Source organism: Hyaena hyaena, unplaced genomic scaffold, assembly GCF_003009895.1.
Source record: "Hyaena hyaena isolate Hyena2069 unplaced genomic scaffold, ASM300989v1 scaffold_560, whole genome shotgun sequence".
NCBI classification, from domain to species: domain Eukaryota; kingdom Metazoa; phylum Chordata; class Mammalia; order Carnivora; family Hyaenidae; genus Hyaena; species Hyaena hyaena.
In genome coordinates, this window is record NW_024081192.1 from 208,456 (window position 1) to 235,554 (window position 27,099).

General features: G+C 53.9%; 3 protein-coding genes and 1 long non-coding RNA gene across 9 annotated transcripts; 3 read left to right on the forward strand and 1 right to left on the reverse strand.

The window, feature by feature from the left end:
- The first annotated feature begins 380 nt into the window (after positions 1–380).
- On the forward strand, positions 381–11,260 carry PIP4K2C (phosphatidylinositol-5-phosphate 4-kinase type 2 gamma). Of its 2 annotated transcripts, none has more exons than XM_039256172.1 (10): positions 381–643; positions 3,218–3,315; positions 4,228–4,324; positions 4,610–4,834; positions 7,070–7,216; positions 7,408–7,446; positions 8,034–8,147; positions 8,580–8,847; positions 9,028–9,131; positions 9,318–11,260. In XM_039256172.1, exons 1-10 carry the CDS (start codon positions 470–472, stop codon positions 9,396–9,398), a joined length of 1,347 nt encoding a protein of 448 aa, XP_039112103.1. In that variant the 5' UTR covers positions 381–469; the 3' UTR covers positions 9,399–11,260. The 2 variants fall into 2 exon arrangements, with proteins under 2 accessions (XP_039112103.1, XP_039112104.1); XM_039256173.1 differs by having other exon boundaries at positions 4,691–4,834.
- Positions 11,261–12,370: 1,110 nt separating this feature from the next.
- On the forward strand, positions 12,371–17,971 carry DTX3 (deltex E3 ubiquitin ligase 3). Of its 2 annotated transcripts, none has more exons than XM_039256195.1 (6): positions 12,371–12,750; positions 14,060–14,125; positions 14,319–14,395; positions 14,769–15,504; positions 16,708–16,925; positions 17,276–17,971. In XM_039256195.1, exons 3-6 carry the CDS (start codon positions 14,367–14,369, stop codon positions 17,349–17,351), a joined length of 1,059 nt encoding a protein of 352 aa, XP_039112126.1. In that variant the 5' UTR covers positions 12,371–12,750; positions 14,060–14,125; positions 14,319–14,366; the 3' UTR covers positions 17,352–17,971. The 2 variants fall into 2 exon arrangements, with proteins under 2 accessions (XP_039112126.1, XP_039112127.1); XM_039256196.1 differs by having other exon boundaries at positions 12,372–12,750; positions 14,750–15,504.
- Positions 17,972–18,366: 395 nt separating this feature from the next.
- Positions 18,367–26,565, forward strand: ARHGEF25 (Rho guanine nucleotide exchange factor 25). Of its 4 annotated transcripts, XM_039256140.1 has the most exons (16): positions 18,367–18,465; positions 18,751–18,865; positions 21,135–21,349; positions 21,486–21,581; positions 21,655–21,731; positions 21,941–22,007; positions 22,200–22,303; positions 22,491–22,560; positions 22,679–22,768; positions 22,853–22,945; positions 23,138–23,188; positions 23,378–23,455; positions 23,662–23,862; positions 24,008–24,188; positions 24,435–24,646; positions 24,951–26,565. In XM_039256140.1, exons 1-16 carry the CDS (start codon positions 18,367–18,369, stop codon positions 25,059–25,061), a joined length of 1,860 nt encoding a protein of 619 aa, XP_039112071.1. In that variant the 3' UTR covers positions 25,062–26,565. The 4 variants fall into 4 exon arrangements, with proteins under 4 accessions (XP_039112071.1, XP_039112069.1, XP_039112068.1 ...); XM_039256138.1 differs by lacking the exons at positions 18,367–18,465; positions 18,751–18,865 and adding an exon at positions 20,104–20,200; XM_039256137.1 differs by lacking the exons at positions 18,367–18,465; positions 18,751–18,865 and adding an exon at positions 20,308–20,437.
- Positions 21,828–23,347, reverse strand: LOC120247995. Its single transcript, XR_005532462.1, has 3 exons — positions 23,233–23,347; positions 22,184–22,285; positions 21,828–21,956 (listed from the first exon to the last, which is right to left on the reverse strand). It is a non-coding gene; the product is annotated as an uncharacterized LOC120247995 (long non-coding RNA).
- Positions 26,566–27,099: the final 534 nt, after the last annotated feature.

The window sequence follows — 27,099 nt, forward strand, 5'->3', positions numbered from 1 at the left end:
AAGCACATTTAATCCATCGAAACCACTTAATGAATCTCTTATTTCGTAAAAAGAAGTGCTTTTGAGAGCGAGGTTACTACTCCTAGAAATTGGGCAAAATCGGCAGGCGGCGACTTTGCAGCAACCGAGTCCCACCCACTCCTTCCCTGGGAGTGAAGCGGGCCAGCCCAGGTCGTTTCCCTATCGCCTCGGTGGCTGGTCCGGACCTGGCAGACTGCCCGCGGCCCGCACACAACGCGGCTTCCGAGCGCCCGCCCCCTGCGCCAGGTGAGCCCACCCACCGCGCGGACGTTGGGGCCGGGCTGGCGCCAGGGGGCGGAGCCATCCCCGCCCCGCCCTGCTGCGCGCCTGCGGGCCAGCCTCCGGTCACGTGACGGCGGCCCAGGTGAGCGCCGCTTCCGGGGTCGGGAGCCTGCTTCGCCGCCGGCTCGGGTTTTCCACTCTGTCGGGTGCACCGGAGAGGCCGACCATGGCGTCCTCCTCTGTCCCGCCGGCTACCGTACCGGCGGCGACAGCGGCCCCGGGCCCGGGTTTCGGCTTCGCCTCCAAAACCAAGAAGAAGCATTTCGTGCAGCAGAAGGTGAAGGTGTTCCGGGCGGCCGACCCGCTGGTGGGCGTGTTCCTGTGGGGCGTAGCCCACTCGGTGAGACCTGGCACTAGCCCCCCAGAAGCCCAGTCCAAACCTAGCTGCTCGTGCGCCTCCGGGCGTCCCTGTTTCGAGGCTCCCGCCTTCGGAGCCCCTCGCGCTGCCGCTCTTCCCCGCGTCTGTCCTGGTGCCTGCCCACCAAACCGCAGGTGTTCCCCGGCGTATCTTCTCGTTTTAGACGTTGTTGTTTGGTTGGTTGGTTGGTTTTTGAAATGTGGACTTTTGGTTCCCCCTCCGCATATATTCCACCACCCTTGTTCCGCCTTCTCCACCTGAAATCCAACTCGCTCCTTCCTTCCTGCCAGGTCCAGCCTCAGCCCCAGGCCACAGAGACTGACCCCGACCCGGCTTCAGCTGGAAGGACATTAGGGGGAGTGGCTCTTCAGGGTTGGTGGTAGAGAGGTCTCCGGGGAGAGTGTGTGTGTGTGGAAAGGGAGCAGGGAAGGTAGCTGGATGAGGAGGATCGTTCGTTTTCCTTTCCCGCTGCTGTCCTTGATTTTGGAACCTTGGCTCGCGGGGAAGTTCCAGGCTTTCCTGGACTTGCTAATCCTCCTTGTCCTTTCCTTTCCCTTCCAGTGGTACAGCATTTCAGAGAAGCTACCCACCCTCAGCCTCATTAGGACTGGCATGTATGGTATATGCTTTTGGTCTTAATTTCATCCCCATTCCTGGCTGGAGTGACGGCGTTTGGTGTAATTGGGGGGGGGGGGGGAATCTTTGACCAAAGCGATGGCTGAGGGGCTCTGGTGCTGGGGACACCATGATGGCGAACTTTAGAAACAGGTAGAGGGTATGACCTGGGAATGAGGAGGAGGCCAAACAGGCCAGTGAATCTCTTTTTCTTCACTCAGAAGGAAGCACAACTATTGCCCTTCTCCCTCAGATTTGGGGTGGGAGGGATGCCGTGACTTTGAATGTAACAGGCAGTATTTTATGAATCCATTTCCTTGAATTGTTACAGTTATGACAGGGTGTAGGGATGGAAGAGGGTGAAAAGAATACAATTTTTGTCCCCTCCTTAATTTGAAGTTTAAAATGTCATTGGGGGTCTGCCAGCCTCTTTTGCATTTGTGGTTCTGTGGACTGCTCCCAGCTCCTGGGTGGTAATGTCTCTAATTAGAGCGTATCCAGGCTGAGGCACTTGGGATGGGCAAAGCTGATGGAGGTAGGGCTGCCTCTCATATGTACCTTCCAGGTGACCCATCTATCCCTTGGGGAAGCTTAATAAGGAGGATTTTCCCTCAGTAAGGATAGAGGGAGTTACACATGAGACCTGCCTCAGCTTCCCTAGGTAAATGTTCTTTAGCTCCAACACCCCACCCTCCAGCCAACACACATTTACTTCCAAGTGTTTAGAATGGAGAATTCCTTGAACATATGTCTTAGTGATGATTCAGCCTGCTAAACAGCAGGTGGCGAGGAGGGGGCATGAAGCACTGTAGCTGAATTTTAGGCTGGGAATCTCAAGTGGATTTTTTTTTTCCCCTGGAGGAATATGTTCTGCCCTCCTTTTCTACTGAGAATGAGAGGAGCACAGTCTCACTGCAATCTGGGGGATTTAGGTTAGACTCCACTTCATAACCTGTGTTGAATGATCCAGTAAAGTTACACAAGGCATCCATTTATTCACTTACTAAACACTCCAGGACCCTTTGTGCCACCTATTATGCTAGCAAGGCACCCGAGAGATACAGACAATTACAGCTGGTCCTCCCCCTTGAAGAGCTCACGATCTAGGTGGGGAATTTACATAAACTAGCCAGTAAAGTGCACTATTAAAGGTGGGTGAGTGCTATTGTGGCAACACTGGGGAGAAAACACATCTCCTTGGGATTTCTTAGTACAGGAACTCCCTTTCCACCCAAAATTAGCAGATGGCTGATTCTGGGGGCCAGGGAGAGCATGTGTTGCTTGCATCTTTGGGTCATGGGTTGGCTTGACTTTAGGAACAGATACCTCATGAACTCATATCCTCTGCCTGCCTGCATTCCCTCTAGAATTAGCTGGTTTACCTTACACCCGGGCAGGTGGGGACCTACTAGAGAGACCTGGGTCAGGGTGGTCTGGAAGGACTGGTCCTGTTTGTAAGGAGATGCCTCCTGCAGGATGTGGACATTTCATTCTTGTTGCTGTTGACTTCCCGGAGTCCCAATGACACTCTTGCGTACTTTGAAAAATGCCTTTTTGTTTTGTTTTTAATGGAGCATGGAACTGTTTGTCTTGAGTCTGCTGAGGGTTTTTTTTTTTCTGTAGAACTTCTCACAGCTTTAAAAATAGTCCTGAGCTGCTTACAGGGTTTGCCTAATATAAGATGACTGCTGTGATCATGAAGTTCCACGGGGGTGGAGTGTGAGGGGCTGGGGGCGGCGGGGGGGGTTGCTTACTGCAGTCCTGCTGGGCAGCAGAAGAGGTCAGACGCATTCTCTCACCTCTGGCAAGTAGTTGCGTAACCAGTGTTCTTAAAGGAATGAGGTTTGAGTTGCCCTTTTCTGACTCTTGCCCAGATGCAGTGTAGAAGTAGCTCTCCACACCCCTACTCACTGGCTCCCTATTCTTGTTTTGGCTTATCAGATCAATGAGCTCAGCCAGGTGCCTCCCCCAGTGATGCTGCTGCCAGATGACTTTAAGGCCAGCTCCAAGATCAAGGTCAACAATCACCTTTTCCACAGGTACGTGGAGATCCCTTCTCTTCTCACGTCAACCTTCTTAGAAGAGAGTATTACATAATTTTAAGAGCTAAGATGCAAGGAGTTGAAGGTTGTAGATGTGGAAGGCAACTAACAGATTCTGTGTTCTAACCTCCTTCCCAATGCAGAAATTCAGTATAGTGCAAAGAAACCATTACAATAACTTCTAGTGTTCCCTACACCATTACATATTTGTATTAGTCTGTTTTTCATCTAGCCTGGTAGTACCATAGAGTAAATATACTTAGATGCCCTTACCATTAGCCTTCTGATAGAGACACCTTGAAAGAAATATGTGTGGGGTGCCTGGGTGGCTCAGTCAGTTAAGCGTCCGACTTTGGCTCAGGTCATTATCTCACGGTTCGTGGGTTCGAGCCCTGCGTCGGGCTCTGTGCTGACAGCTAGCTCAGAGCCTGGAGCCTGTTTCAGATTCTGTATCTCCTCCTCTCTCTGACCCTCCCCTACTCATGCTGCCTGTCTCTCTCTCTCTCTCAGAAATAAATAAAACATTAAAAAAAAGAAAGAAATATGTGAGTCTCCTAAGTGCACCTAGTATTAAAAGATGCCATTCAAAACCATGGCCCCTATTGCCGATTTTAGGATGTCTTGAACTTGCATGAGATTTGGGAAATGGTACTGTTTGGATGGGCGTTAGATCCTGATTCTGTTTAAGGTGCTTACCAGCCATGTATTTGAAGTAGGCCACTCAACCATCCTGAGCCACAGTCTCCTCTTCTATAAAATGGGAATCCTATACCTTTAAAGGACTTCCCAAGAGTTTTATGAGAATCAAAGAATATAATATGTGTGAAGGTGCTCTCATGTAGGTGTCAAGACCTACATGAATGTAATAATGTTAACTTTGTTTTCTTGCCTTGAAAACCATCATTTCAGGGAAAATCTGCCTAGTCATTTCAAGTTCAAGGAGTATTGCCCCCAGGTCTTCAGGAACCTCCGTGATCGATTTGGCATTGATGACCAAGACTACTTGGTGAGATTACTCGGGTTTTCGGGTGAGGGGAGTCATTTCTCCCTTACAAATGGGGAACTCCTTGGGCCAGTCATGTTTGGAGATATGAGAGCCTTGCAAAGTCTGGTTCTTTACCTGTTTGTGATCACAGTCATCTCAAAAATCTGGTGAAAGCCATCAACCCTGTCCCTGGGGGAAAACCCCACATTAAACATTTTGCCTTCACTTTCATTCAGTCCATAGTATGGTCATCAGATTAAGATTCTCCAGCTCAACCGTTTATGCAACGGTTTTATCCACTTTCAGGCACATTCATTTGACCATTATCCTATGACTTGCATCTCCATCCAAAGAGGAAAGCAGCTTCCGGCCTATTTGTGTCCTCAGGTATCCCTTACCCGAAGTCCTCCAAGTGAGAGTGAAGGCAGTGATGGTCGCTTCCTTATCTCCTATGATCGAACTCTGGTCATCAAAGAAGTATCCAGTGAGGACATTGCTGACATGCATAGCAACCTCTCCAACTACCACCAGGTCAGGCCTCTCTTCCTCCCCTCTCTATTCACAGCTCAACCACTAGAGCACATTGAGGAATGTCCTATCCCTTCTCCTCCCTGCAACCTATTTTGCTCCCCAAGAGGCACTTGACATCATGTGTTTCAGAAAAACCCACCTCCTTGTGTTCTTTTCTAAACAGGAGAAGTTAGACGTGTTCCTTCTCATTTGGTATTTACAAACTAAAAGCACTGTGGATTGATAGGTAAAGGGCACATGTATAGCAAAGTATAAACTATAGACTAAGCCAGAATTAGGTGAAGTGTTAACATCAAATATACTGTCAGGAATAAATGCGTTTTTGAGGAGAAAATCGGGATAAGCACACAATTGGGGATAAACTGGAGGAGAGAAGCCATGATCACAGCCAGTCCTAAGTGGGATTAGGGAGGCTCTTCTGTCTGATCAGATTAACTTGGAATGTGGAGTTTCTGGAATATTTTGGTGATAAAAACACTGAATATCTTTCTACTGAAGAAGTATCTTTCCAAAGTCAATGAGCAAGGAATAAATGAAAGACTCGAAAAATGTTTGGTTTATTCAACAAACGTTGAATGTCTGTTCTTACTAGGCCCTACATTAGGCAGTAGAGAAAGACATGAATGAGGAAGAGACCCTGGAGGATCTCCTGGTCTAGTGGCAGAAAGCAGGAAATGAGCATTAGCACACAGCAAGATGTGTGCAGGAGCAGAGGTTTGTAGAAAATGCTGTGGGAGTGCAGAGGAAGAGCATCCCAACTCAACCTGGGGAAAGAAGTGCATTGGGAGGTTCAAGGAGAGATTTTTAGAGGGTGTATCATAAGAGTTGAGTCTTTGAAGACTAGTATGGACCCACGGGACAAGGTAGAAGAAAGCATTTGAGGCAAAGGAAAACTCGTAAAGGCACAAAGCTATGAGACAGGTATGTTATTTAGAAATAGCCCTATGAGTGCATTTTCAAGAATGGGTTAGAGAAGGGACTACTTCGAGTGAAGACGCCAAATAGGAGGTAACGATACTAGTCTAGGTGAGGAATGACAAAGGCTGGAGGAGTCATGGCAGTGGACACACAGAGGAAGACCAGTGGGAGGCTCGTGGGAATTCAGGCAGAGGTGTCTCCAGATCTCTGGTTAGGGGTGATGGGGTGTCCATTCATTAACAGTTGGGTAGCAGAAAAAGAAACCAGTTTGGGGGAGAGAACAGCTCTGATGTAGACGTGTTAAATGTAGGGTTTCTATAGTTTATCCAGATATAGATCTCACGTAAGTAGTTGGGGAGTAGAGTTCAGGAAAGTAGAAATGTAGATTTGAGGGTTACAGGTGAGTAGATGGTAATTAAAGCCATAAATATGGACTAGGTTATTGACGGGAAATGTGTGGAGAAGAAATGAAAAGAAGACTGAGGATAGAACCTTGAGGAGCAAGTAGAGAGAAGAGCCCATAAAGGAGACTCTGAGTCACCGGATGCCCTGCTTTGTTCTGAATGTGATTTGAGGTGAGACAGGAGGAGACTTGGAAGAGTGGCGGAGTGGGACCTCAGGGTGAAGAGAGTTCTGGCAAGAGACTGGATCCAGTGTTGCCTAGTTGAAATACAACAATGTCTAGAATACCCATTGGATTTGGCAACTGAGGGATTTGAGGAAGGGAGGAATAGAGAGATTTCAGAGGAAAAATGAGGGTATGAATCTGATTCCACTGGCTTGAGGTGTGAACGAGAGGAAGTGGATTGATCATGGACTCCTTTTCTGAGAAGGTTGGCTCTGGAGAGAAGTAGGCAGCAATACTGAGAAATGGTTAGCCCTGAAAGAAGCCACCATGCAAACATTTTTACTACAGGAATCCAGCCCACCAGGAAACATTAATCTAGGCAAAATTACTTCATTGGTAAGCAGATGTAATTCCTAATCCTGGTTCCGTGACCACTTGTACTTAAAGAGGGTCTAAAAGAAGGATAATTCTTGCCTTCCGCATCTCAAAGAATGATGATGAAATGAGAGAAAGCACCGTCAGATTAAGAGACATTATACAGATGGAACACATCAGAGGAGAGGAAGAGCCAGAAATGGCGTGGATAACCGCAGGCCTCTGTAACAAGTCCCCACCACTTTTGACCTCGTAACCTCTCTACTTGAAGCTGTCTGCCCTACCCTGGAATGGTGGTATTTGAATTCCCATCCCCGGGCTTTTCATGCATTTACTACTAACCTTTCCCCATCCCTTCCTCCCTTCCACCCCAGTACATTGTGAAGTGCCACGGCAACACTCTGCTGCCCCAGTTCCTGGGGATGTACCGAGTCAGCGTGGACAACGAGGACAGCTACATGCTTGTGATGCGCAACATGTTCAGCCACCGTCTTCCTGTGCACAGGAAGTATGACCTCAAGGTAAGAAGAGGAGAGCTAGTGCCGAGGGAGAGGCCCCTGCTGGCCTGAGAATGGGGAAGGGCCCGGGAGGGCGCTTAGATGGTTCGTTTCAAAGGAAAGAAGATTGTGGGTTTGCGTACTCGTCTTAAGAGCTGGATCCTAACTATTCTTTTAGCCACTTCTGCTGACTTGATCTTTGGGTCTCTCCACAGGGCTCCCTAGTGTCCCGAGAAGCCAGCGATAAGGAAAAGGTGATATCAATATTAGGTGACAGGGTGAGGGATGAGGGAGGGCAGATAAAGGGATCTCTTTAGGATAGAGGTAGGGATCATCAGCTATTTATTCTTATCTCAAACCACCAAAAAGAGGAGGGATGTAAACCTGTGCTGATCCAGGGATTAAACGTTTGGCATGCGCAGTGGAAAAAACTGCTTTCTCACTGGCATGGGTTATTCCTGTGGAAGGTTTGGGGATGGATGAAGATGACAGACTTTCAGAGTAAAATGCTTACCCTCTACCCCCCAACTCCGGGTTCTTTGTATCAAGCAGCTATTTTTGCTTAAGAAGAAGAAAGCATGAGGGGGTCTTGACTGAAAGCCATGAGCAGAAGGTAATGGGATGTGATTTCGGGTACTGCTGCAGTGACTGAGAATGGAGAAGACTCTAGAGCTGAGAACAGCCTCCGGGGCAGCATTGCAGCGTGGAGTCAGAGAGGGGCTGTAAGATGTCCCTACCCTCGAAGCCATGGAGTTAGACCCAGAGCCCCAGGTAGAGCATGGTTCTCTGAGACCTTGCCGGGAGGAATATATTCCCAAGATGTCCCTTTACTTACTTTCAGGTTAAAGAATTGCCCACCCTTAAGGATATGGATTTTCTCAACAAGAACCAGAAAGTTTATATTGGCGAAGAGGAGAAGAAAGTATTTCTAGAGAAGCTAAAGAGAGACGTGGAGGTGATGACCGGGGTGCTTTGGGAAATAACTTCTTCCTTTAGCTCCCCATAGGGCGGCTGTCTCTCCCATTCACAGTCTGTCTTGAAGTCCAATGTGCTATCCATTGTGCCACAGAGCCAGGCTCTCCTATTCACAGTCTGAGGGAACTGCTCCCCTTCCTTTTATTCTTTGGGTTCTCTGCATGTAGGGGGTTGGGTTTGAGACATGGAAAAACTCCTAGAGGTGACCCCTGGATGGGGTGGCTAGAATCAGCTAAAAGGATGACCTCAGATACCAGGACATTCATGCACTAAAGGACAGTGGTATACCCCCTCAATTTTCATCCTTCCTTCCACCAAGAGGGCCTCAGAAACTCAGGAGTGGCGCTATAAGGGTGGTACCTGGGAGTGGGGAAGGAGATCTGAGGTATCTGATTTGTCAGTGGGGTATCAGTTCCTAGTGCAGCTGAAGATCATGGACTACAGCCTTCTGCTGGGCATCCACGACATCATTCGGGGCTCGGACCCAGAGGAGGAGGGGCCTGTGCGGGAGGAGGAGTCAGAGGGGGATGGGGACTGTGGCCTGACGGGCCCACCTGCTCTGGTGGGCTCCTATGGCACCTCCCCTGAGGGCATCGGAGGCTACATCCATTCTCATCGGCCCCTGGGCCCTGGAGAGTTTGAGTCCTTCATTGATGTCTACGCCATCCGGAGTGCAGAGGGTGAGAGAGGTCCTGGGAATACTAAGGGTGTGGGGAGGCCGGGGGGAGGGTTGGCCTTGGGGAACAGACACCAGGGTGGTGGGTGGAAAGGCTGCTTAGCTTTTCAGAACGGATCTGACTGGTTCTGGGGAGAGGGAATTGGGACAACACGTGCTCTTCATTGCCGGTTTCTTTCCCCAGGGGCCCCCCAGAAGGAGGTGTATTTCATGGGTCTCATTGACATCCTGACACAGTATGATGCCAAGAAGAAAGCAGCTCATGCAGCCAAAACCGTCAAGCATGGGGTGAGGGTTCCCCAAAGCCTTTCCTGTCTTGACTGTTTGGGAACAGGGAGCCTTTTGTGCCAGAGCAGCAGGGTGGCAAAAGGACGAAGGGCTGGGGATGGAAGTAGCGTGGCGTGGACCGGAGGGTGAGTGGTGGGGAAAGGTGGCGGGGTGGCCTGACACCGTGTTCCATATCTCCTGTCACAGGCTGGGGCAGAGATCTCCACTGTCCATCCTGAGCAGTATGCCAAGCGGTTCCTGGATTTTATTACCAACATCTTTGCCTAAGAGACTGCCGGACTCCATGCTGACTGCTGCTTTACGTTCAAGGTGGCAGGGTTCTGAGAGGCTTGGGGACTGCGGAATGCTGACCACTGTTTCTTCTCATCCTCCTCTGTTAAATTCCAGCTACAGGCTCCTTCGGTTCAGATAACTCTATCTTGTTGAGTGGGCTCTTCCTGGCCCTCAGAAATACATTGTCCTCTCTCCCCCTGTCTAGTTTTCTTCCTTCTCTCTCTCCCCTCCACCAAGTCTGCTTGCTTCATTAGAGTGTTACTGTTGACTCACTCCCAAGTGCCTTGATCTTTGTACCTGTCCTGCTGTTTCTATAACATAGGAAGAGATGGGGGAAGGGAGGGTTGCCATCTTCAGGACCTGACTGGACAGATGGGCCTGGCTCAAGCACTACTCTGGATGCACTTTGCTGCGTGGGATGAACTATGAGTGTCTGAATTTTGCTGATAACTTTATAGAACTCACTGTGGCATGCCTTCTTCCCAGGAGGCCCTGGGATGGAGGACTTTCAGGATACTACAGTTGTGGGTGCTGGCATGCACATACGCGATGGGATGTGGCCCATCTCTCTCTCTGTCTCTCTCTCTCTCTCTCTCACACACACACACACACACACACGCACACACACACTCGGGGTGGAGAGTGGCGAGCCGGCTGGCACCTCCCAGAGATGGGATCCAGGAGGGTTGGCAATTATGTGGGGAATTGGAGGTCTCCATCAAGAATTGACTGTTCTCCAATCTCTTCACTCACCCCACTTCCCACCCCCACCCCTGTACTTCTGGGCACAAGAGCCCAGAGATGATCAAAGTGTTCAAGTCTGAGTGAAGATGTTTGTTGCTGCTCTTCACCAGGACCTCCCAACCCTCCTGGGACTGGAACCCTTCAGTGGGGGTGTGGGCCATTCTGGAGGCTGGGATGATGGGCCAGGGTATAAGGTTCATTCCCAGTGCTAGATTTCCTTTCTTCATGCCTAGCCATCTCTGAGGTTTTATTCCTAGCAGAGGGGAATATCTGTACCTGGGTCAACCCTGGTCATTTCAAGAGGATGACGGTCTCAAGTGTGGGAACCTCCACTCTCACCAGCGCCTGGGGCCTGGAGAGTTTGAATCCCTGGAGGTGTGCGCCTAGCATACCTTCCTTCCCAACCCCTTCCCAAACCCTGTTTCCAGTTGTATTTGTTATTCTGTTCTTTTCTGTCTCGTCCCATACTGCTACTGTGTCTCCCAGAGGACAGATGGCCTTCTTTGTCATCTTCACTCTCCACCCCCAGAGAGGAGTCAGAGCCATAACTCAATCACCCAGCCTCCTCCAAAGAGTTGAAATGACATGTGATAGTCTCAGAATGGAGAGGACCCTGATGAGCCAGATCGTGTCCTCCCCTCCCCCTAATGCCTCTGGGGCTAAGGCAGTCGTTCTTGCTACCCTCCATCCCCCTTATGGCTTCTACACTTTTTTTTTTTTTTAATATAAAGATGGGCACCAGGGACTGGCCTGTGGGGATGCAAAGATATTTGCTCTGTATCAAGCTGGACTGATCTCACAAGAAGTCATGCAGTCATAAGAGAATTCCTCTCTCCTCCATCTTCTGCTCCAAAGGACAAGATGAGTCCACAAGGATTAGAGCCCTTGTAATATCTTCCCATCAGGGGCATGATGATCTTTCTCATTCCAACCGTCTACCTTTCCCCTGTCGAATGCAATAAAACTCCATGACACCAGCAGCCGTTGCTCTTTAGAAATTGGTTTTCTGACCATGTGGATGATGTATCATGAGCAGTATGGTCTTCATTTGTTGCTTCTGTTTTTCATCTTTTTTTGTTTTATTAATTAATAAAAAAGATATTGTGTATTTATTCCCATTGCTGTCATTATACAGGAAGTAAATTATTGAAGCCATATTCCTTCACAGACATGCCTCCCCTCCCCCGCTTTCCTGTAGAAACCTGTACTTAGGGTTGTGGAAACCAGATGAAGAATTCTGATCTTTAAGGTGTTGGACCCCTAACTAAGAATGTGGGTTTCTAGATAGATAGCTGTGAACTTAAAAGGTTGTGAGGGGTGTGCATGGGAATGGAAAACTTAACTCTCCAGCTTTGTGGGAGTTCAGCTATGGGGGGGACCAGGGAGAACAGATGATGTGACCGCCCCCACTTCCCGCAGGGTTCTGGGCTTGATCACACCCCCATTCCTGTAAAGGTGAGTGAACCTCTAAGAGCACACATGCAGGAGCTAAAAGAAGGAACTGGGTGTTCCCCCTGGCTTCCTGGGAAAGATGTCCTCTGTGTGGAGAGCAGGAAGAGGACAGCAGGGTCCTGGGAAAGAAGAAAGTGACCAACCCTCCAGCCCAGAGGGGGAGTGAAGAAAGGGGCGGATAAACAGAGGCTGTTGCCAGTCTGGGAGATCCAGTACTGTTTGGCTGAGGAGGTCTTTTGGCTGGTGGAAAAACCTGGCTTGATGTGGCCCCAGGGAAGTGAGTTGGACTGGGGGCGGAGATTGCTCTGATGTGGGAAGCAGAACAGAGCAGAACTGTTTTTTCTTTGAGAGTTTTTAACTCTATTTGAACCATAGACTTGACATCCCCCCTCCCCACCCACAAGGCATTTAAAAAAAATGTATTCACTTCCCATTCGGCACTGGCCTCAGTATCCCTGTCTGTGGAAACAAAAATCAGAGGCTCTTACCAACACCCATCCGGGAACAGGTTGTGGGGGGAGTCACGGAAGGTAACAATCTAGGAAAAGGCAAGCGATCAGGGAAGGAATTGCAATAGTTTAGTCCTGGGGTTTGTTTATTTTTTAGAACCAGTGCTTCTCTTTTTACTATGACTCTTCTTCCCATCCCAAAGTATTCCTCAAAGGCCCTTCTGGCAGAAGGATCACAGAAAATTTGCCCCCTTCCCCACCTACCTAACCGACACTCCTCGCCCACCCATCCACCACCAGCTTGCCGGAGCTGCCACGCAGCTGGCTGCAATAGCAAAGGGAGAGGGCCCCTCCCGGGAGGGGGAAGCGAGAAGGGTGGCGTCTCTAAGAGATTTAACCTCCTACCCTCGGTTCCACACGCCACCCCCTCCCTCCAAAGACTGGGACGGCGCCTCCATTTTTGTTTTGGGGCGGAAGGGCAGGGGCTCTTGCATGGAAGGGGGTCAAAGGAAACGGTGATTATCACCTGTACGGGGGAAGCGGGTGCTGTCCTCCCTCCTACCCTTTCTCTCGGTCTGCACCCCCTCTGCAAACTGCCCCCCCACCTTCTCGGGGTCTCCCCCCCCTTGTTGCTAGGGCCCAGACCGTCATCCCAGCAACAGCCTCAGTCATGTGACCGGCAATGGCGGCGCTGACGAGAGGTAGGTGAGCCCGGCGCCCCCCACACCCACCGCGCGCCCCCCGGACCCCGCTTGCACCCCCCGCGCGCCCTCCCTACCCCCCCGCGCCCCCTCCTCCGCCTCCTTACCCGCGCGCTGCGCCAGGGGCCCCCTCCACGCCTGGCCGATCCTCTTCCTATCACCCTCCAGCCTTGGCCTCCATTTGGGGGTTCTGGGGACCGCGATCGGGCCGACATGCACCCCCACCCACGGCTGGGGCTCTAGGGGCTCCGGGGAGAGGGGGACGTGGGGGTTGGTTCTGGGTCTTGCAGGAAGTCATGGGGGGAGGGGTGGAGCTGCCTCAGTTGATGCCCCCAGGGACCCTCGCCCCTCCCGGCTGCCCCTGTCTGGCTTCCTTCTGGAGGGAGGGACTGGCCCTGTGTCCGGCCTGGGTTGCCCCAGAGGAATCGGAGACCCAGCATAAGCTGTGGCCCCGCCTCCCTTTTCTGTGCCAGCAGGACTTGGAGCTAAGGACATCTAGGTCCTGGGTTCCTTCTGATGGAGAGGGGGCTGTTCCACCTTGGACAGATCGAAGGAGCTGAGATTCTAGGATTTTACTTTCACTTTCTGAATCTGGAGGTGCAAATGGCTTTTGAGGGGACTATGATGGAGGCACAAACAGAGCCGCTCCCCTTTGGATCAGTCAAGGAATTGAGGTCACACTAATGGCCCCTCTTTCTGTTTGAGCTACATTTGGAGGTGTTGTAGGTACACCTCTGTAGCCAAACGTGGTTAGGACTCCGGGGAAACACCAGGCTCCTCCCGCTGAGCCCCTGCTGCTCCCCACCCCTCCCTAAATGCAGCCTGGGTTGCTGACAGGCTTATGCTCTAGTGCTGGGTTTAAAAGGTGACAGTAAGAACTTTGTTATTCCAGGGGCTTTGCCACTTTGTTTGCATTCCAAACAGACTTCTCCTCAAAGAAGTCTCCCTAGCGATAGGGGCTGAAATCTTTGGGAATACGGGGCAGGGAAAGGAGTTGGGAAGCATAGGAAATCTTCTTATCCATGTGATCTGAAGGAGGTGGCAAGAAAGTCCCCCATCTGTGTGGGCTTTACCCTTCCTGACTTCTCTTATCTGTGCCCTAGGCTCTCTAGAGAGCCTCAGAGCTGGAGGAGAAAAGGGGAAAGTTAGCATTGCTGAAGTTCCATCTTTAACAACTTGGGGAGAGACTGGGGATGGAATTCTGCAGGGAAGAAGGAGAAGAAACGGAGGAGGAGTTTTTGTTTTGTTTCTGGGCCACTGGTGGAGTGACATTGTCATCGTAACCCTTTACTCTCCCCCTTCCCTCTAGACCTGGTCAGCTGAGTGTGGGAAAAGTTGGGATTTCTGCTGCTTTCATCGTCCATGGGCTTTCCAGGTATCTGCCTCCCTAGGGAACCTCGGCTTTCACCTGTAAATTGGTTTCCTCCATTCCATGTGCCAAGTAATCCCATTCCCAGTAACTTACACCCAAGTTCCCAGTCTTCTGTTACATGGCCTGCTGGGTTGGGGCATGTGGGAAGGGGGCAGGGGGTTTCTCACTCTCCCTCCTTCTCCTTTCCACCTACCAGGTCACACAACCTACAAGTAGGGAGCAGGGACAGAGAGAGAGAGCCTGCATGCCAATTCTAAGCTCTTCAGGATCAAAGTGAGCAAAAAGGAGGGTAAAAAAAGTCTCCCTCCCCCCTTTAAAGAACCCAGTTTTCACCCAGAGGGAGGAGGGCTAGATGGTTTCTGTGATCTTGGGAGGAGTGTAAAGAGAACCAAGACTGATGCTTGGCTCAGATGATGATAATAATAAAGTTACTGAAACTTTTTTGCTCTTCAGTGGGTGCTGGGGTTTGAAAGATAGGAGGAGACAGAAATGAACTTGGGGGAGGAATTGGGGGTGGCCTTTGAGACTGTAGAGGTAATATAGGGTTGGGAAGGAGCCTGAAGTAGGAGGCACTGACTTTGTCAAATGGGGACCCCCCACCCTGAGTCCCTCTCACCCTGGGGGCAGTGTCGTTCGTCCTGTCCAGAATGGCAGCCTGTGGAGGCACCTGCAAGAACAAGGTGACTGTCTCTAAACCTGTGTGGGACTTCCTGAGCAAGGAGACCCCAGCCCGGCTGGCCCGGCTTCGGGAGGAGCACCGTGTGTCCATCCTCATAGACGGCGAGACTTCCGACATCTATGTCCTCCAGCTTTCCCCGCAGGGCCCTCCCCCTGCGCCCCCCAATGGCCTCTACCTGGCCCGGAAGGCTCTCAAGGGGCTGCTGAAAGAGGCCGAGAAAGAGCTGAAGAAAGCTCAGAGGCAGGGCGAGCTCATGGGCTGCCTGGCTTTGGGGGGTGGCGGGGAACACCCTGAGCTGCACCGCCCAGGGCCTCCCCCTCCCCCTCTGCGAGCAGCCCCGCTCCTGCCCCCAGGGGCTCGGGGGCTTCCCCCCCCTCCTCCTCCCCTGCCCCCTCCTCTTCCTCCCCGCCTTCGGGAGGAGACAGAAGAGCAGGAGAGCACCTGCCCCATCTGTCTGGGGGAGATCCAGAACGCCAAGACATTGGAGAAGTGCCGGCACTCATTCTGTGAGGGCTGCATCACCCGAGCCCTGCAGGTGAAAAAGGCCTGTCCCATGTGTGGCCGCTTCTACGGGCAGCTGGTGGGCAACCAGCCCCAGAATGGGCGGATGCTGGTCTCTAAGGACGCCACACTGCTGCTGCCAAGCTATGAGAAGTACGGCACCATCGTCATCCAGTACGTCTTCCCGCCCGGTGTCCAGGGGGTAAGAAGACCTATGACCTGCCTTTGCCCTTTGGCTTTCCCCGAGCTCCTTTGGTGTTCCCCCAAATGCGTTCTCTGGCCTAGGAAAACTGGGTGAGGGGGAGTGTGTTCATTCAATGCGATGCAGCCTAGCTGTTCCCCAGTATGCCTTCCCGCTCGGTGCCCTGGAGCTAGGAGGTCCCTTTGAGGCCCAGCTTTTCCATTCCATGGCTCCAAGGCACACAGAAAATCAGGTATGGGAGAAATTAATTGAATACCATTTCCGTGATGAACTTGGATGTCAACAACTATTCTTGGCTGAGGTGAATTCTGTGGAGATGGTGGCTCCTGTGTGGGCAGGCACAGCAGGAAGGGATCTGACCCTCCTCACAGAGCAAGAGCGTTGCTTTGGCCCAGACTGACAAGACAGGAAAACCTTGATGACAGTGGAAGGTTAAAACCGGAGTGGTCAAGAGCCTTTAGTGTTTTCCTGCTTGACCAAGAGTGATTGCCAGTCCTGGTTTGAGGAGGGATGAGGAGGCTCTGAAGAAGAGTAATGGGAAGAGGGAACAGGGTAGGCAGGCAAAGAAGCACTGGGAGTGTCTTCAGATGGAGAAAGGAAGGCTGAAAGATAGATTGTTCTCAGTCTTCACATTTCTGCTGAGCTATCTGGTGAGTGAGGACCAGCTACTTTCCATCACTTTTTTTTTTTTTTAAATATTTTTATTTATTTCTAGGAGAGAGAGAGAGAGAGAGAGACAGCGTGAACAGGGGAGGGTCAGAGAGAGAGGGAGTCACAGACTGAAACAGGCTCCAGGCTCTGAGCTGGCAGTCAGCACAGAGCCCGACGCGGGGCTCGAACCCACGAACCGCGAGATCACGACCTAAGCGAAAGTCGGACGCTTAACCGACTAAGCCACTCAGGCGCCCCATACTTTCCATCACTTTTGAGAATCCATTCATTGCCGAATTGAGATTTGAGGGATTGAGGCGGCAGAAAGAACCTCTTTAACAGTAGGGATTTTGTCCAAAGACAGGCTCCTGCTGCCCAAACCTGTCAAGGAAGTTTCCTGCGCCTTGAAAGGCTGTCGGCCTGTGGCTGCCCCATCAGCATTCGCTGGGGCTGGCCCCAGACAGACAGCTGGCCAGGATGACCCTCTGTTGGCATCATGGGCCTTCAGCTGCCCAGCTGCTCACTGTCCACCCTGCTTCCCCTTCCTCCCAGGCTGAACACCCAAACCCAGGAGTTCGGTATCCTGGCACCACACGGGTGGCCTACCTCCCGGACTGCCCTGAGGGCAACAAGGTGCTGACCCTGTTCCGCAAGGCATTTGACCAGCGTCTCACCTTCACTATTGGCACGTCCATGACCACAGGGAGACCGAATGTCATCACCTGGAACGACATCCACCACAAGACCAGCTGCACAGGGGGACCCCAGCTGTGCGACCCTTCTTCGTTTTCCGTCTCTTGGCTCCTCCCTCCCCCCTCCATTTCCAGCGAGGGAACCACATAGACCCCCTCTCCCCTGGAGCCTCCTAACTGGAGAGGACCACCCCCAAACTATTCAACCATCTCTTCTGTCCCAGTTTCTCTGCATTAAACCTGATCTCCATTATGCCCAGCTTAACCTACGGAAATTAGCAGAATTGGGCTAAATTATCTCAGATTTGGATATCCTTAGGGGAGATGGGGAGGGGCTGGAATGGGGCACCCAGAATGCAGGTGAGCATGAGGCTAATATGAGTAGGCTGGAACAGCAAATCCTGACCTTCATTTCTCTTTGCTCCCAGGTTTGGGTACCCAGACCCCACGTACCTGACCCGGGTGCAAGAAGAGCTGAGAGCCAAGGGTATCACAGATGACTGAAGGACATCCCCTTTGCCAGGCCCTTGCCTTTCTCCATAGGACCCAGCGGAAGCCTCTCCTCTCTCCCTCTGCCCCCCTTGCCACACAAATAGGGGACCAGTCTGACTGGGGAAGAAGTTCAGAGAGGGAGGGGCAGTCCTTTCCCCTGTCCCCCACAGGCCAAGTGCTTCAGTGCAGTGCGAGCCACTCCCTTCTGGCAGAAGGCTCTGCTCCCCTCCTCCCTGTGTACATACTCCCAGTCTCCCTACCCCCTCCATTGCCCTTGGCTTTTTCTGGTATGTGCTGTGCTCCAGTGACTAAGCTGAGAAAGGACCTGGGGGGGGGGGGGGGGAGGGTCTCTTGAGCCCCCTGCCCCCCACAGACTTCCCCACTGCTGAACTTAGGTGTGGGGGAGGGGGAATGGGGCCGGTGTGAGCCCCCAAGGAGCCGGCCTTGTGTGTTCCTCAGAATCAGTCCCCTTTCTACCTTAACCTTGTCTTTTCTCTCCTGTGTCACCGTCTCTGTCAGTCTGTCTCCCGCTCTTCTCTGCCCCCTATAAGGAGCCTCCTTACCCTGTTCTGGAATCGCCGCCAGACTGTAGCTTTTAATTTAATAAAAATAAAGTAAAATATGCAACTCTCCATGCCACACCCGTTCAGTTTTGTGGACCCGGGTGGGGGTGGGGTGGGGAGCAGGGCCTGCTGAGAAGGGGAAGGGGGTGGTGGTCGGGCAATGCCTGAGTTTCTCCCCAGTCTCTCTGCCTCCGGAGCGCCTGGGGAAGAGGCAAGTGTTTAGTGGGCTCCTGCAGCTCTCACGTCCGAATTGGGATTAAGAGGGGTTTGTTTGTTGTTGAACTTTGGTCGTAGAGAAAGGAACAACCCTACCCCTTTGAGAAGTTTGGCTGGGGTGGGAGTAGGGGCGGAGCCGGGCAGGGGGTGGATTCGGCAGCAGCAACTCATCGGACGCACGCAGACCTAGAGACCCCAGCTTCCGCGCCCCCTCAGCCCTGAAACTTGGAGCAGGGTAGGGGTCCAGCATGAAGCCCCCGGACCGCCCCTCCCCTGGCCGCACTGACCGGATACTAGGGGTCATGGGGGGCATGCTGCGCGCATGCGCCCTACCCGGGCAGGCAGGGGTAAGAAAGGGGGACCACGGTGGGGTCGGGTATCCTTAGGCGACCTGAAGAGGGACTGCACCCCACAACTCAATTTACCGGCAAGCAGGAATTCTGCAGGGCAGTCGCAGGAATCTAAGAGTTCCAAAAGAGAGCCAGAGTCCTAGTCTGGGTGAACCGCTCCCTCCAACCCAGCCTAGGCGACCCTTTTACAACTATGTGGATTTGACAGGAGGAAGAAGGGAAAGCGGGAGGTCAAGGCTGGGCGTGGAGGGCGGCTTCCTTACTCCCAATCTGCCCACACAGCCCCTGAAGAGAAGCCCCCTAGGGCCAGGAGAGGCCGAGACACAGTCTGACGGTACCGAAGGGGATCAGAAAGGGGAGCGCGAACGCGAGGTTCCCGCCTGGGCTCCGCTGCCCGGTAAGAAGCTGGGGGAGGGGTGGGGCACAGTTTGCCGTCCTGCGCAAAGTGGCGAATTCAAATAATGCTGCGCTTATTAGCATAAAGGTTCTCATCTAATCTGCATGAGACCCATTTAATCGCCAAGACGTTCCACGCTTCTCGCCTCTGGTCCGCTGCGTGTCCCCCGCATCAGCCGGTCCCGAGCCCCCGCAGGCGGAGTGTCCCCGCGCCCCACCCCTGGCTCCTCGCCAGCCCAGGCTCCAGGACTTCGCCTTAATTGGTGATTAGCCTCGGCTGGAGTCCTGGGGCCTGGAGGAAAGAAGGGTCTGGCGAGAGGGCGGCACCTGGGCTGTGTTCCCCACAGAGCTCCCCATTCACACACCCCCGAAGTGTGTGTGGGGGGGGAGGCTTGTCTACCCCTGCGCGGCTAGGGACAGTCCCAGCACCCAGGACGCCTTCCCAGACCCAGGCCCATCCATCCACTCCCTTCTCCGCCGCAGAGGCTGAGGGGAGACCTGGGCAGACCCCGCCGCCCGGCTTAACCCCCACCCAGCGCACCGCAGTCGGGAACCCGAGAGGCAGGAGGGAGGGGAACCCGAGGCGGGGGAGCCGAGGCTGGAGAGGAGAGGCGGAGGCTGTGGGGACGTGGAGTGGGAACGTGGTGGTGCCTGGGGGAGGGGGATTGGGGCTGGAGCGCGGCAGAGGCTGGGGTTGGTGGGGGGAATGGGAGAGAGAGGGCGGAGCTGGGCCGCAAAGGCCCCTCCCCGCGGCGGCACCGCGGCCGGGCCTGTTGTTCGGCTCGCCGTTCGGCCCGGACCCGCGCAGCGCCAGTGACTCGGGGAGTTGGCCCCCCGCCTCCTCCCTGCCCGGGCCTAGAACCATCCCAAACCCGAGAGGCCGGAGACGGAGCTGGAGCGGCTGCCGCATCCCGGCCCAGCTTTCCCCACCATCCCTCCCCTCCCGGCTGGACATCTGGACCCTGGGCCACGCACCGACTGGGTTCCGGAAACACTCCCCGCCCAGCTCAGCGGCCCGGCCTAGCGCCGCCCGCTCTGCAGAGCCCCCAGCCCTCCTCCAGACCAGACTTCCGCCTACCCCTGGACTCCCCCTCCCTGTTCCCTCCCTCTCCCCCTCCCCCAGCCTGGAGCAGGGTAGGAGGGAGGGGGGGTGCGCGCCCTGCGCCGTCCCCGCCCCGCCCCCCGTGATTCCCCCTGCATGGCCGGCCCGGGTGGGGGGTGCGGGGGGGCCCGGGCGCCATGCGGGGGGGGCACAAGGGGGGTCGCTGTGCCTGTCCCCATGTGATCCGAAAAGTGCTGGCAAAATGCGGCTGCTGCTTCGCCCGGGGGGGACGTGGTGAGTTCGAGGTCGCAGGGGCCCAGTGTTGAGTGGGGGAGGGCGGGCTGAGGGTTCAGGGCTTCGGATTGCCCTGGCCCTAGGGATTTAGAGACTGGAAACCTGTACCTGTGTTTTCCAGGAAAGTGACTTAATAGATGATCTCCAAGATCCCGTCTGCCTCCAAATTTTTATCAGTTCAAGTTAAGGACATTGGGGAAGGGGCAGGAGACTCTTCTCTGTTTTGTAGTCAACTGGGTATGAGAAAAACCCATCCACAATCCCCTGGGGCCTAGAACTGCATATTCCTTAAATCCTGTTGCTGAGAATCTACTTCAGATCTGAAAAGGGACAGAGGGATGCAGGAATGAGGATGGGGGTCTAGCAGGGGCTTTATGACAAATAACAGCTCCTCTGTTCATGAGCCCAGGGCAGATAACCCTGAAGAGCTCTCCTCACTTGCCCCCTCTATTGGGTTTGTGCATGTGTTGGGGAGATGGGCTGCAGAAGTCTTTTCTTTTTATAGTGATTACTGCAACTGGTGGAGGAGGAGTCTGGGGGTGGCGGATGGGCTTTTGGCTCCCCCCCTCCACCTTCTCTGGGAATGGTCTGTGCCCATTGGAAGGGGGCAGATTGTAGGAGAGCAGATGGCCGCCCCTAGCCTCCAGTGTCTGCCCAGATGGCTGCCCCCCCCATGTTCAGGATATGGGGGAACCTCCACATTTAACTGAAGTTTCCAGGCCTTGGGAACCCAGGTGTTTACTGTCCTTCCTCTCAAGGGTGCCAAGGTGAAATTTGCTATCCCTGCCAACCCAAATGAGGATGACCAGAGAGTGGGCACTGGGGGAGGGGGGCTCAGCATTATGAAGAGGAGCCTCTGGGAGCTCCCCAGGGACCCTGTATCTGGAGCTAGAGTAATATCTATGGCCCCTTTTCTCCCCTCACTCCCCATTAGAATCCTATTCCATTGCTGGCAGTGAGGGGAGTATCTCAGCTTCTGCTGCTTCGGGTCTGGCTGCCCTCTCTGGCCCCAGCTCTGGCCTCAGCTCTGGCCCCTGTTCCCCGGGCCCCCCAGGGCCAGTCAGTGGCCTGAGAAGATGGTTGGATCATTCCAAACATTGCCTCAGTGTGGAAACTGAGGCAGACGGTGGTCAGGCTGGACCATATGAGGTGAGCAGGGAGCACCACAGAAGCATGTAGGACATCCATGAAGGAACCCGGGAGAGAGGGCTGGTTGGGGGCCACTGGTCACTGGGAAGACATAGCTACTGTCCATGACCTCCGACATTTGACTTCTGGCTCCCAGAACTGGATGCTGGAACCTGCTCTAGCCACGGGAGAGGAGCTGCCAGAACTAACCCTGCTGACCACATTGTTGGAGGGCCCTGGAGATGAGACACAGGTACGAAGAAATGGATCCGCACAGCTCCCCAAAAGGCATCCATTTGCTTACTCTGGATGTTCTTTCCTTCCAGCCACCTGAGGAGGAGACCCTATCCCAGGCCCCTGAGAGTGAGGAGGAACAGAAGAAGAAGGCTCTGGAAAGGAGTATGTAAGTGTCTCCACACTCTCCCTCCCTTTGGCTCCCCCCCACCCCACCCCACCCCGCCGCAGTTGTGCAACTTCCAGAGAATCATCCCTCACATTTTGTATTTGATACTTGGAATTTCCTCTGAGGTTGGCTGTGGTAATGAAGGGGCTTCTAGTCCAGTAGAGAGGAAGTGTCTAGATCAACATTGTGCACTCCTGTTCTCTTCCCAGGTATGTCTTGAGTGAACTGGTAGAGACAGAGAAAATGTATGTGGATGACTTGGGGCAGATTGTGGAGGTAGATCCCTTTTCTCTTCCCAGCTCTAGCCCAGCCCTTTCCCTCCGCCCAAGGCAAATTTTAGGAGATGCCTAGATGCTCCTCTGTCCCATCTTCCCAGTACCTCCTACATCCTGGACTTCTTGGGGGGAGGGGTTTTTCCCACCAGGGCTGGCCCCCCACGCTCATGCTCTCACCCGAACCTTCCTGCAGGGTTACATGGCCACCATGGCCGCTCAGGGGGTCCCAGAGAGTCTTCGAGGCCGTGACAGGATTGTATTTGGGAACATCCAGCAAATCTATGAGTGGCATCGAGAGTGAGTGGTGGATCCCGGAGAGTGAGGGGGAAGGGCATAGACGTTTGGTTGTGTCTGTATCCTACCCTTGGGCCCACTGTTGCCTGAGGAACGTTTGGAGTGGCTTAATGGCACAGCTAGGGTAGACAGCTCTAAGTTGAGTGGGGTGGGGGTATTTGACCAGCCTTTTCCCTGCCAACCCTTCCAGCTATTTCCTGCAGGAGCTGCAGCGGTGTTTGAAGGACCCTGATTGGCTGGCTCAGCTATTCATCAAACACGTGAGGCTTAAGAGGGTGGGGCCCTGGAGGGGAGGGGCTTGGGAGTGGGTCGAGGCTCTCTGTAGACTTGCTTTCTCCCCTCTCGCATCCTGCTCTCCTCAAACTTTACCCCTGTTAGGAGCGCAGGCTGCATATGTACGTGGTGTACTGTCAGAATAAGCCCAAGTCAGAGCACGTGGTGTCAGAGTTCGGGGACAGCTACTTTGAGGTCAGTGGCCGAGGCACCTTGGGGGATGGGGAACAGAATCATCAGGCTTTCCAGGCCACGTAACTGCCAAGTCCCTGTCCCCAGGAGCTCCGGCAGCAGCTAGGGCACCGCCTGCAGCTCAACGACCTCCTCATCAAACCAGTGCAGAGGATCATGAAATATCAGCTGCTGCTCAAGGTCAGGACCACCTGTTCCCTGGGGGTGCCTCTGTTTGGGACAGCCCTTCTCTCATTCATCTCTTCAGGGTTCCTAAGGCTCCCCCTCCCCCCCACTTCCTGGGCATCCCTAGCTGTGTCTTCAAGGGGAGGATGTGGAAGTTTCTGAGCATGTCTTCAAGACCTCCCTGAGCGTTTCATTTCTACACCTTAGGATTTTCTCAAATATTACAGTAGAGCTGGGATGGATACTGAAGAGCTGGAGGTGAGGGCTCCCAGATCTTCCAGGACACACTCTACACCTCTTACTTTTTTAGTCTCCTGGGTTCTTCCAGCTTCTTGGGTGGTTTGTGCTGTCTGGTTTTTAGGGGGAGGCTGGTTGAGAGTTGAAACATGGTCTGAAGAGGCCTCTTTCTTGACAATGACAATGATCCTCTCTTCACCTGTGGCCCAGCAAGCTGTGGAGGTCATGTGCTTTGTACCCAAGCGCTGCAATGACATGATGACCCTGGGGAGACTTCGGGGGTTTGAGGTATGGGGAAAGAACAGGAAACCGGAGGCCCAATGCTCTTCTGCCCCAGTCTGAGCACTTGAGGGGGGGGTTTCCTTATGGGGAACTGTCCTCCCCTGGGACTGACCCCATGCTTGGTTGGGAGCATCTGGGGAAGGAGGGAGGAACACAGAGGGTCCCTTTTCTCTTCTTGCTTTTTTCTTATAGCCACCGTCCTTTGGTTCTAGGGCAAACTGACTGCTCAGGGGAAGCTCCTGGGCCAGGACACGTTCTGGGTCACAGAGCCAGAGGCTGGCGGTCTGCTCTCCTCCCGGGGTCGAGAGAGACGTGTCTTCCTCTTTGAGCAAATCATCATCTTCAGCGAGGCCCTGGGAGGAGGAGTACGAGGTGGAGCGCAGGCTGGATACGTGTACAAGAGCAGCATCAAGGTGGGGAGGAGGCCACAAGGGAGGGGGTCTGCCTGGGACGGAGTTGTGGCCTCTGAGGGAATGTCTGGCTCTTGGATTTGTTGGGAGGGGCCGCAACCAGAGAGGGCCTAAAGAATTTGGCGGCCATCTCCTATTTGCCATCCAGGTGAGCTGCCTGGGACTGGAGGGGAACCTCCAAGGTGACCCTTGCCGCTTTGCACTGACCTCCAGAGGGCCAGAGGGTGGGGTCCAGCGCTATGTCCTACAGACCGCAGACCCTGCGGTCAGCCAGGCCTGGATCAAGCAAGTGGCTCAGATCCTGGAAAGCCAGCGGGACTTTCTCAATGGTGAAGCTCTCACCCTCCCTCCCTCCCCCACATGCTCCTTCAGCCCTTTGGCCTCCTGAATCCCTCCCTCACTGCCCAGTCTTCAATCCCTGCCCTCTGACCCCAGCTTCTCTTCATCACCCCAGCAATTTATACTGGCTGACAGTTCATGGAGGAGGGCAAAGTGGGAGGATGGTCTGGGCAGAGCCCTTCGGGAAAAGACCTGTCTCTCTTGTAACTGTCCTTCTGTTCCTCTCTTTGCCCCAGCACTGCAGTCACCCATTGAGTATCAGAGGCGGGAGAGTCAGACCAACAGCCTGGGGCGGCCAGGAGGGATTAGGGTGGGGAGTCCTGGGAGAATCCGGCCTGGAGACCGGGCCCAGGTCAGCACACATGCACCCATCAATGGCTCTCTCCCCTCCCTGCTGCTGTTGCCCAAAGGGGAGGTGGCCAGAGCCCCCCTGCCCCTGGACACACAGGTATGAAGAATGGAGCTCCCCTGTTATAGAATGGGGAGGGCCCCTCTTGTTCTGGGATCCCTAAATTCCCTCCCCCCACCCCCATGCTTCCTTACAACCACCACCTGCCTTTTGTCTGCCCCTTCCTACTGCCCCACTCTTACCCGGCCCTCCCCCTGTTCAGCCCTGGGAGAGGCTGATGGTCTCGGATCATCTAAGATATCTGGCAATAGGAGGTGGCTTGGCCAGGGGCATACACCAAAAAGACAGGAGCGAGGGTGGCTTCCTGAACCTTTTTTACCCTCTGACTTGAGTCTTTCCTCAGGCGCTCAGTGACACCCCCCAAGCTCCTCGTGACTCTCCTCCAGCTCTGCCAATCCCAAGCACCCCTCCCTGCCAAGCCAGACTTGCCAAGCTGGATGAAGATGAGCTGTAACTGGTGAAGGCCCCGGGTGGTGCTGACCCAGCCACCCTATTTCCTGAGGAACTTCAGGGCAAACCTTCTGGCACCACTTCGGAATTCCTTCTTGATGTGTCTGGAGAGGGGGGCAAGGCTGGGAGTGGTGTGGATGCGGACGAGGAGACCTAGACTCAAAAGGACTTCTTTCTGTTTAAGGAACACAGGTTCCTTCAGCTCCTGCCCCTTATGCATGCATCACGGGTGTCCACCCCCCCCCCCAAAAGAGGATGTGTGGGTGGACGGGAGGGCTGGGGCAGGGGCCAGATGAAAATGGTTGGTTTGGGTTTGGGTTTTGTTTCTTTTGGTTTTCTGAGAATAAAGGTTTTGTGATATCACTAAGGCCGCTCTCTCGGCAGAGGAAAGGGGACGCTGTAGGAGGGGTTGGTGGGGTGAAGTGAAATAGGACCACCAGCTGGCCTGCGGACAGTCTGGTGAGAGGACACACGGTGTGAGAGAAAAGATGTTGCTGTCTTTGTCCCTCACCTACAGCGGCAGCACCACACAGTCCAGTCCTGGAACTCGGGGCCATTGGAAAACCCTAGTTCCTTGATGTATATCCTGCCCTTTCCCCAGCCCGCTTCCTCCTCCATCTGGCCTCCATGCTAGACCCCATTGGAAAGCCCGGTGTGATCTGACTTCCCACCATTCCCCCAACACCCAAGATTCTAAAGCACTAAGTGCCCGAGTACCTTTCCTTCTGAGGCTTCCATGTTCTGCTGAGGGAGAATGGGAAGGTGGAGAGGATGCTGGGGGCTGTGGCCCTTTTCAGCGTTGGGTCTTCTCCTTTTCGCAGTCTGCAAGGTCATAAGGTATGTCCATGGTGAGCAGGAAGGGATTCTTCTCAAGCCACAGACCTGAGAATGTACAGCCCATGGGGGTCTTCACCCTTCCCTACTTCTGGGATAGCCCCTGGGACAGAGAAAGCCGAACATGCAGAGATCCATGTCCAGATGCCCTGTCCTGGGTCCTGGGGGCATCGGTGTATCCACTGTGTCCGTTTGTCCCCTGGGCTTGGTCACGTGTACTTGGGCTTCCTCAGCAGACAATAGGCTCCTGGGGTGGGAGGGTGAGGAGGAGCAGGAGCCTCCCTGTGGGCCTGAGGTCCCTCTGGCCGACAATGGGGGGAGGGACTTCTAAGGGGGGGGACAGGACGTGCAACCCAGATAAGACTTCTGGGGAACAATAGGAGGAATTGAAGAGGGGAGACCCACCCTCACTCTAACCCACCCCCAGGGCTTTGGGGTCAGGGACTGGGGACCAGAGGGTGATGGGGAGGGGTGCCAAGCATTCTTGTAAATGGAGGAGGGGATGGGGCAAATAGCAGGATTCTGGAGCTCAGAACCTTTGCATCTCTTGAGGGACCACAGGCGAGCATGAGGTGGGTGCATGCCCCTTTTGAACTTAATTTAATCTCAACTATGTTTTTGAGTACCTACTTTGTAAATAGCGCTTGAACATAATAAATGGCACTTCAAATTTTTTTGGCTTCTGAGAGGTGAAATCAAAATTTCCTATCAGTTCAGTATTTCCGGTGAGGCCCTGAGCTGGGACTTCAGGCCCAGCTCCCAGTGGAGGCACGGGTGGTGGTACGTTCGTCCCTGTGCAATACATGTAGCTGTGGCCTAGCTCAGCAGTTGGTGAAGCTTATAACAGAGCCCCTTACACTTTCTTGGGATAAGCTGTGCCCCTTAAGGATTTGGGTCTGGGGGAGAGGCATGTGTGTGTTGTGTGTGTGTGGGGGGCGGGAATGCTGAACCTTCTTGGGGGGAATGCAGAGGCTCTGGGAATGACGGGGTCACAGCAGCCCCGCCAGCTGTCTCCTCCTAAAGGGCCGAGAGTGAGGCAGAATCAAAGGCTTAGGAGTGGCAAAAAGTGGGTGTTGGGTGTTGAGGATGCGCTTGTCTTTTGGCCTCGGTCTCTGGTCCCAACACCTTTCCACACCCCCTCTCCGCCCCGCCCCGCCCCGCCCTGGCAGGCTCCAGAGCCAGCGATCCCGCCAGGGACGGCTGAGGAA

What these genes read in the sequence shown, in the direction of transcription:
- PIP4K2C (XM_039256172.1), top strand. Translation starts at nt 470, where the DNA reads ATGGCGTCCTCCTCTGTCCCGCCGGCTACCGTACCGGCGGCGACAGCG. An exon ending in AAGCCAGCGATAAGGAAAAG is followed by an intron (nt 7,447 to 8,033) that starts GTGATATCAATA and finishes ACTTACTTTCAG; the next exon opens with GTTAAAGAATTGCCCACCCT. An exon ending in AGCTAAAGAGAGACGTGGAG is followed by an intron (nt 8,148 to 8,579) that starts GTGATGACCGGG and finishes GTGGGGTATCAG; the next exon opens with TTCCTAGTGCAGCTGAAGAT.
- ARHGEF25 (XM_039256140.1), top strand. Translation starts at nt 18,367, where the DNA reads ATGAAGCCCCCGGACCGCCCCTCCCCTGGCCGCACTGACCGGATACTA. An exon ending in GTCAGGCTGGACCATATGAG is followed by an intron (nt 21,350 to 21,485) that starts GTGAGCAGGGAG and finishes TCTGGCTCCCAG; the next exon opens with AACTGGATGCTGGAACCTGC. An exon ending in ACTTGGGGCAGATTGTGGAG is followed by an intron (nt 22,008 to 22,199) that starts GTAGATCCCTTT and finishes ACCTTCCTGCAG; the next exon opens with GGTTACATGGCCACCATGGC.
- DTX3 (XM_039256195.1), top strand. Translation starts at nt 14,367, where the DNA reads ATGCCAATTCTAAGCTCTTCAGGATCAAA. An exon ending in CTAAGCTCTTCAGGATCAAA is followed by an intron (nt 14,396 to 14,768) that starts GTGAGCAAAAAG and finishes CGTCCTGTCCAG; the next exon opens with AATGGCAGCCTGTGGAGGCA. An exon ending in TCCCGCCCGGTGTCCAGGGG is followed by an intron (nt 15,505 to 16,707) that starts GTAAGAAGACCT and finishes CCTTCCTCCCAG; the next exon opens with GCTGAACACCCAAACCCAGG.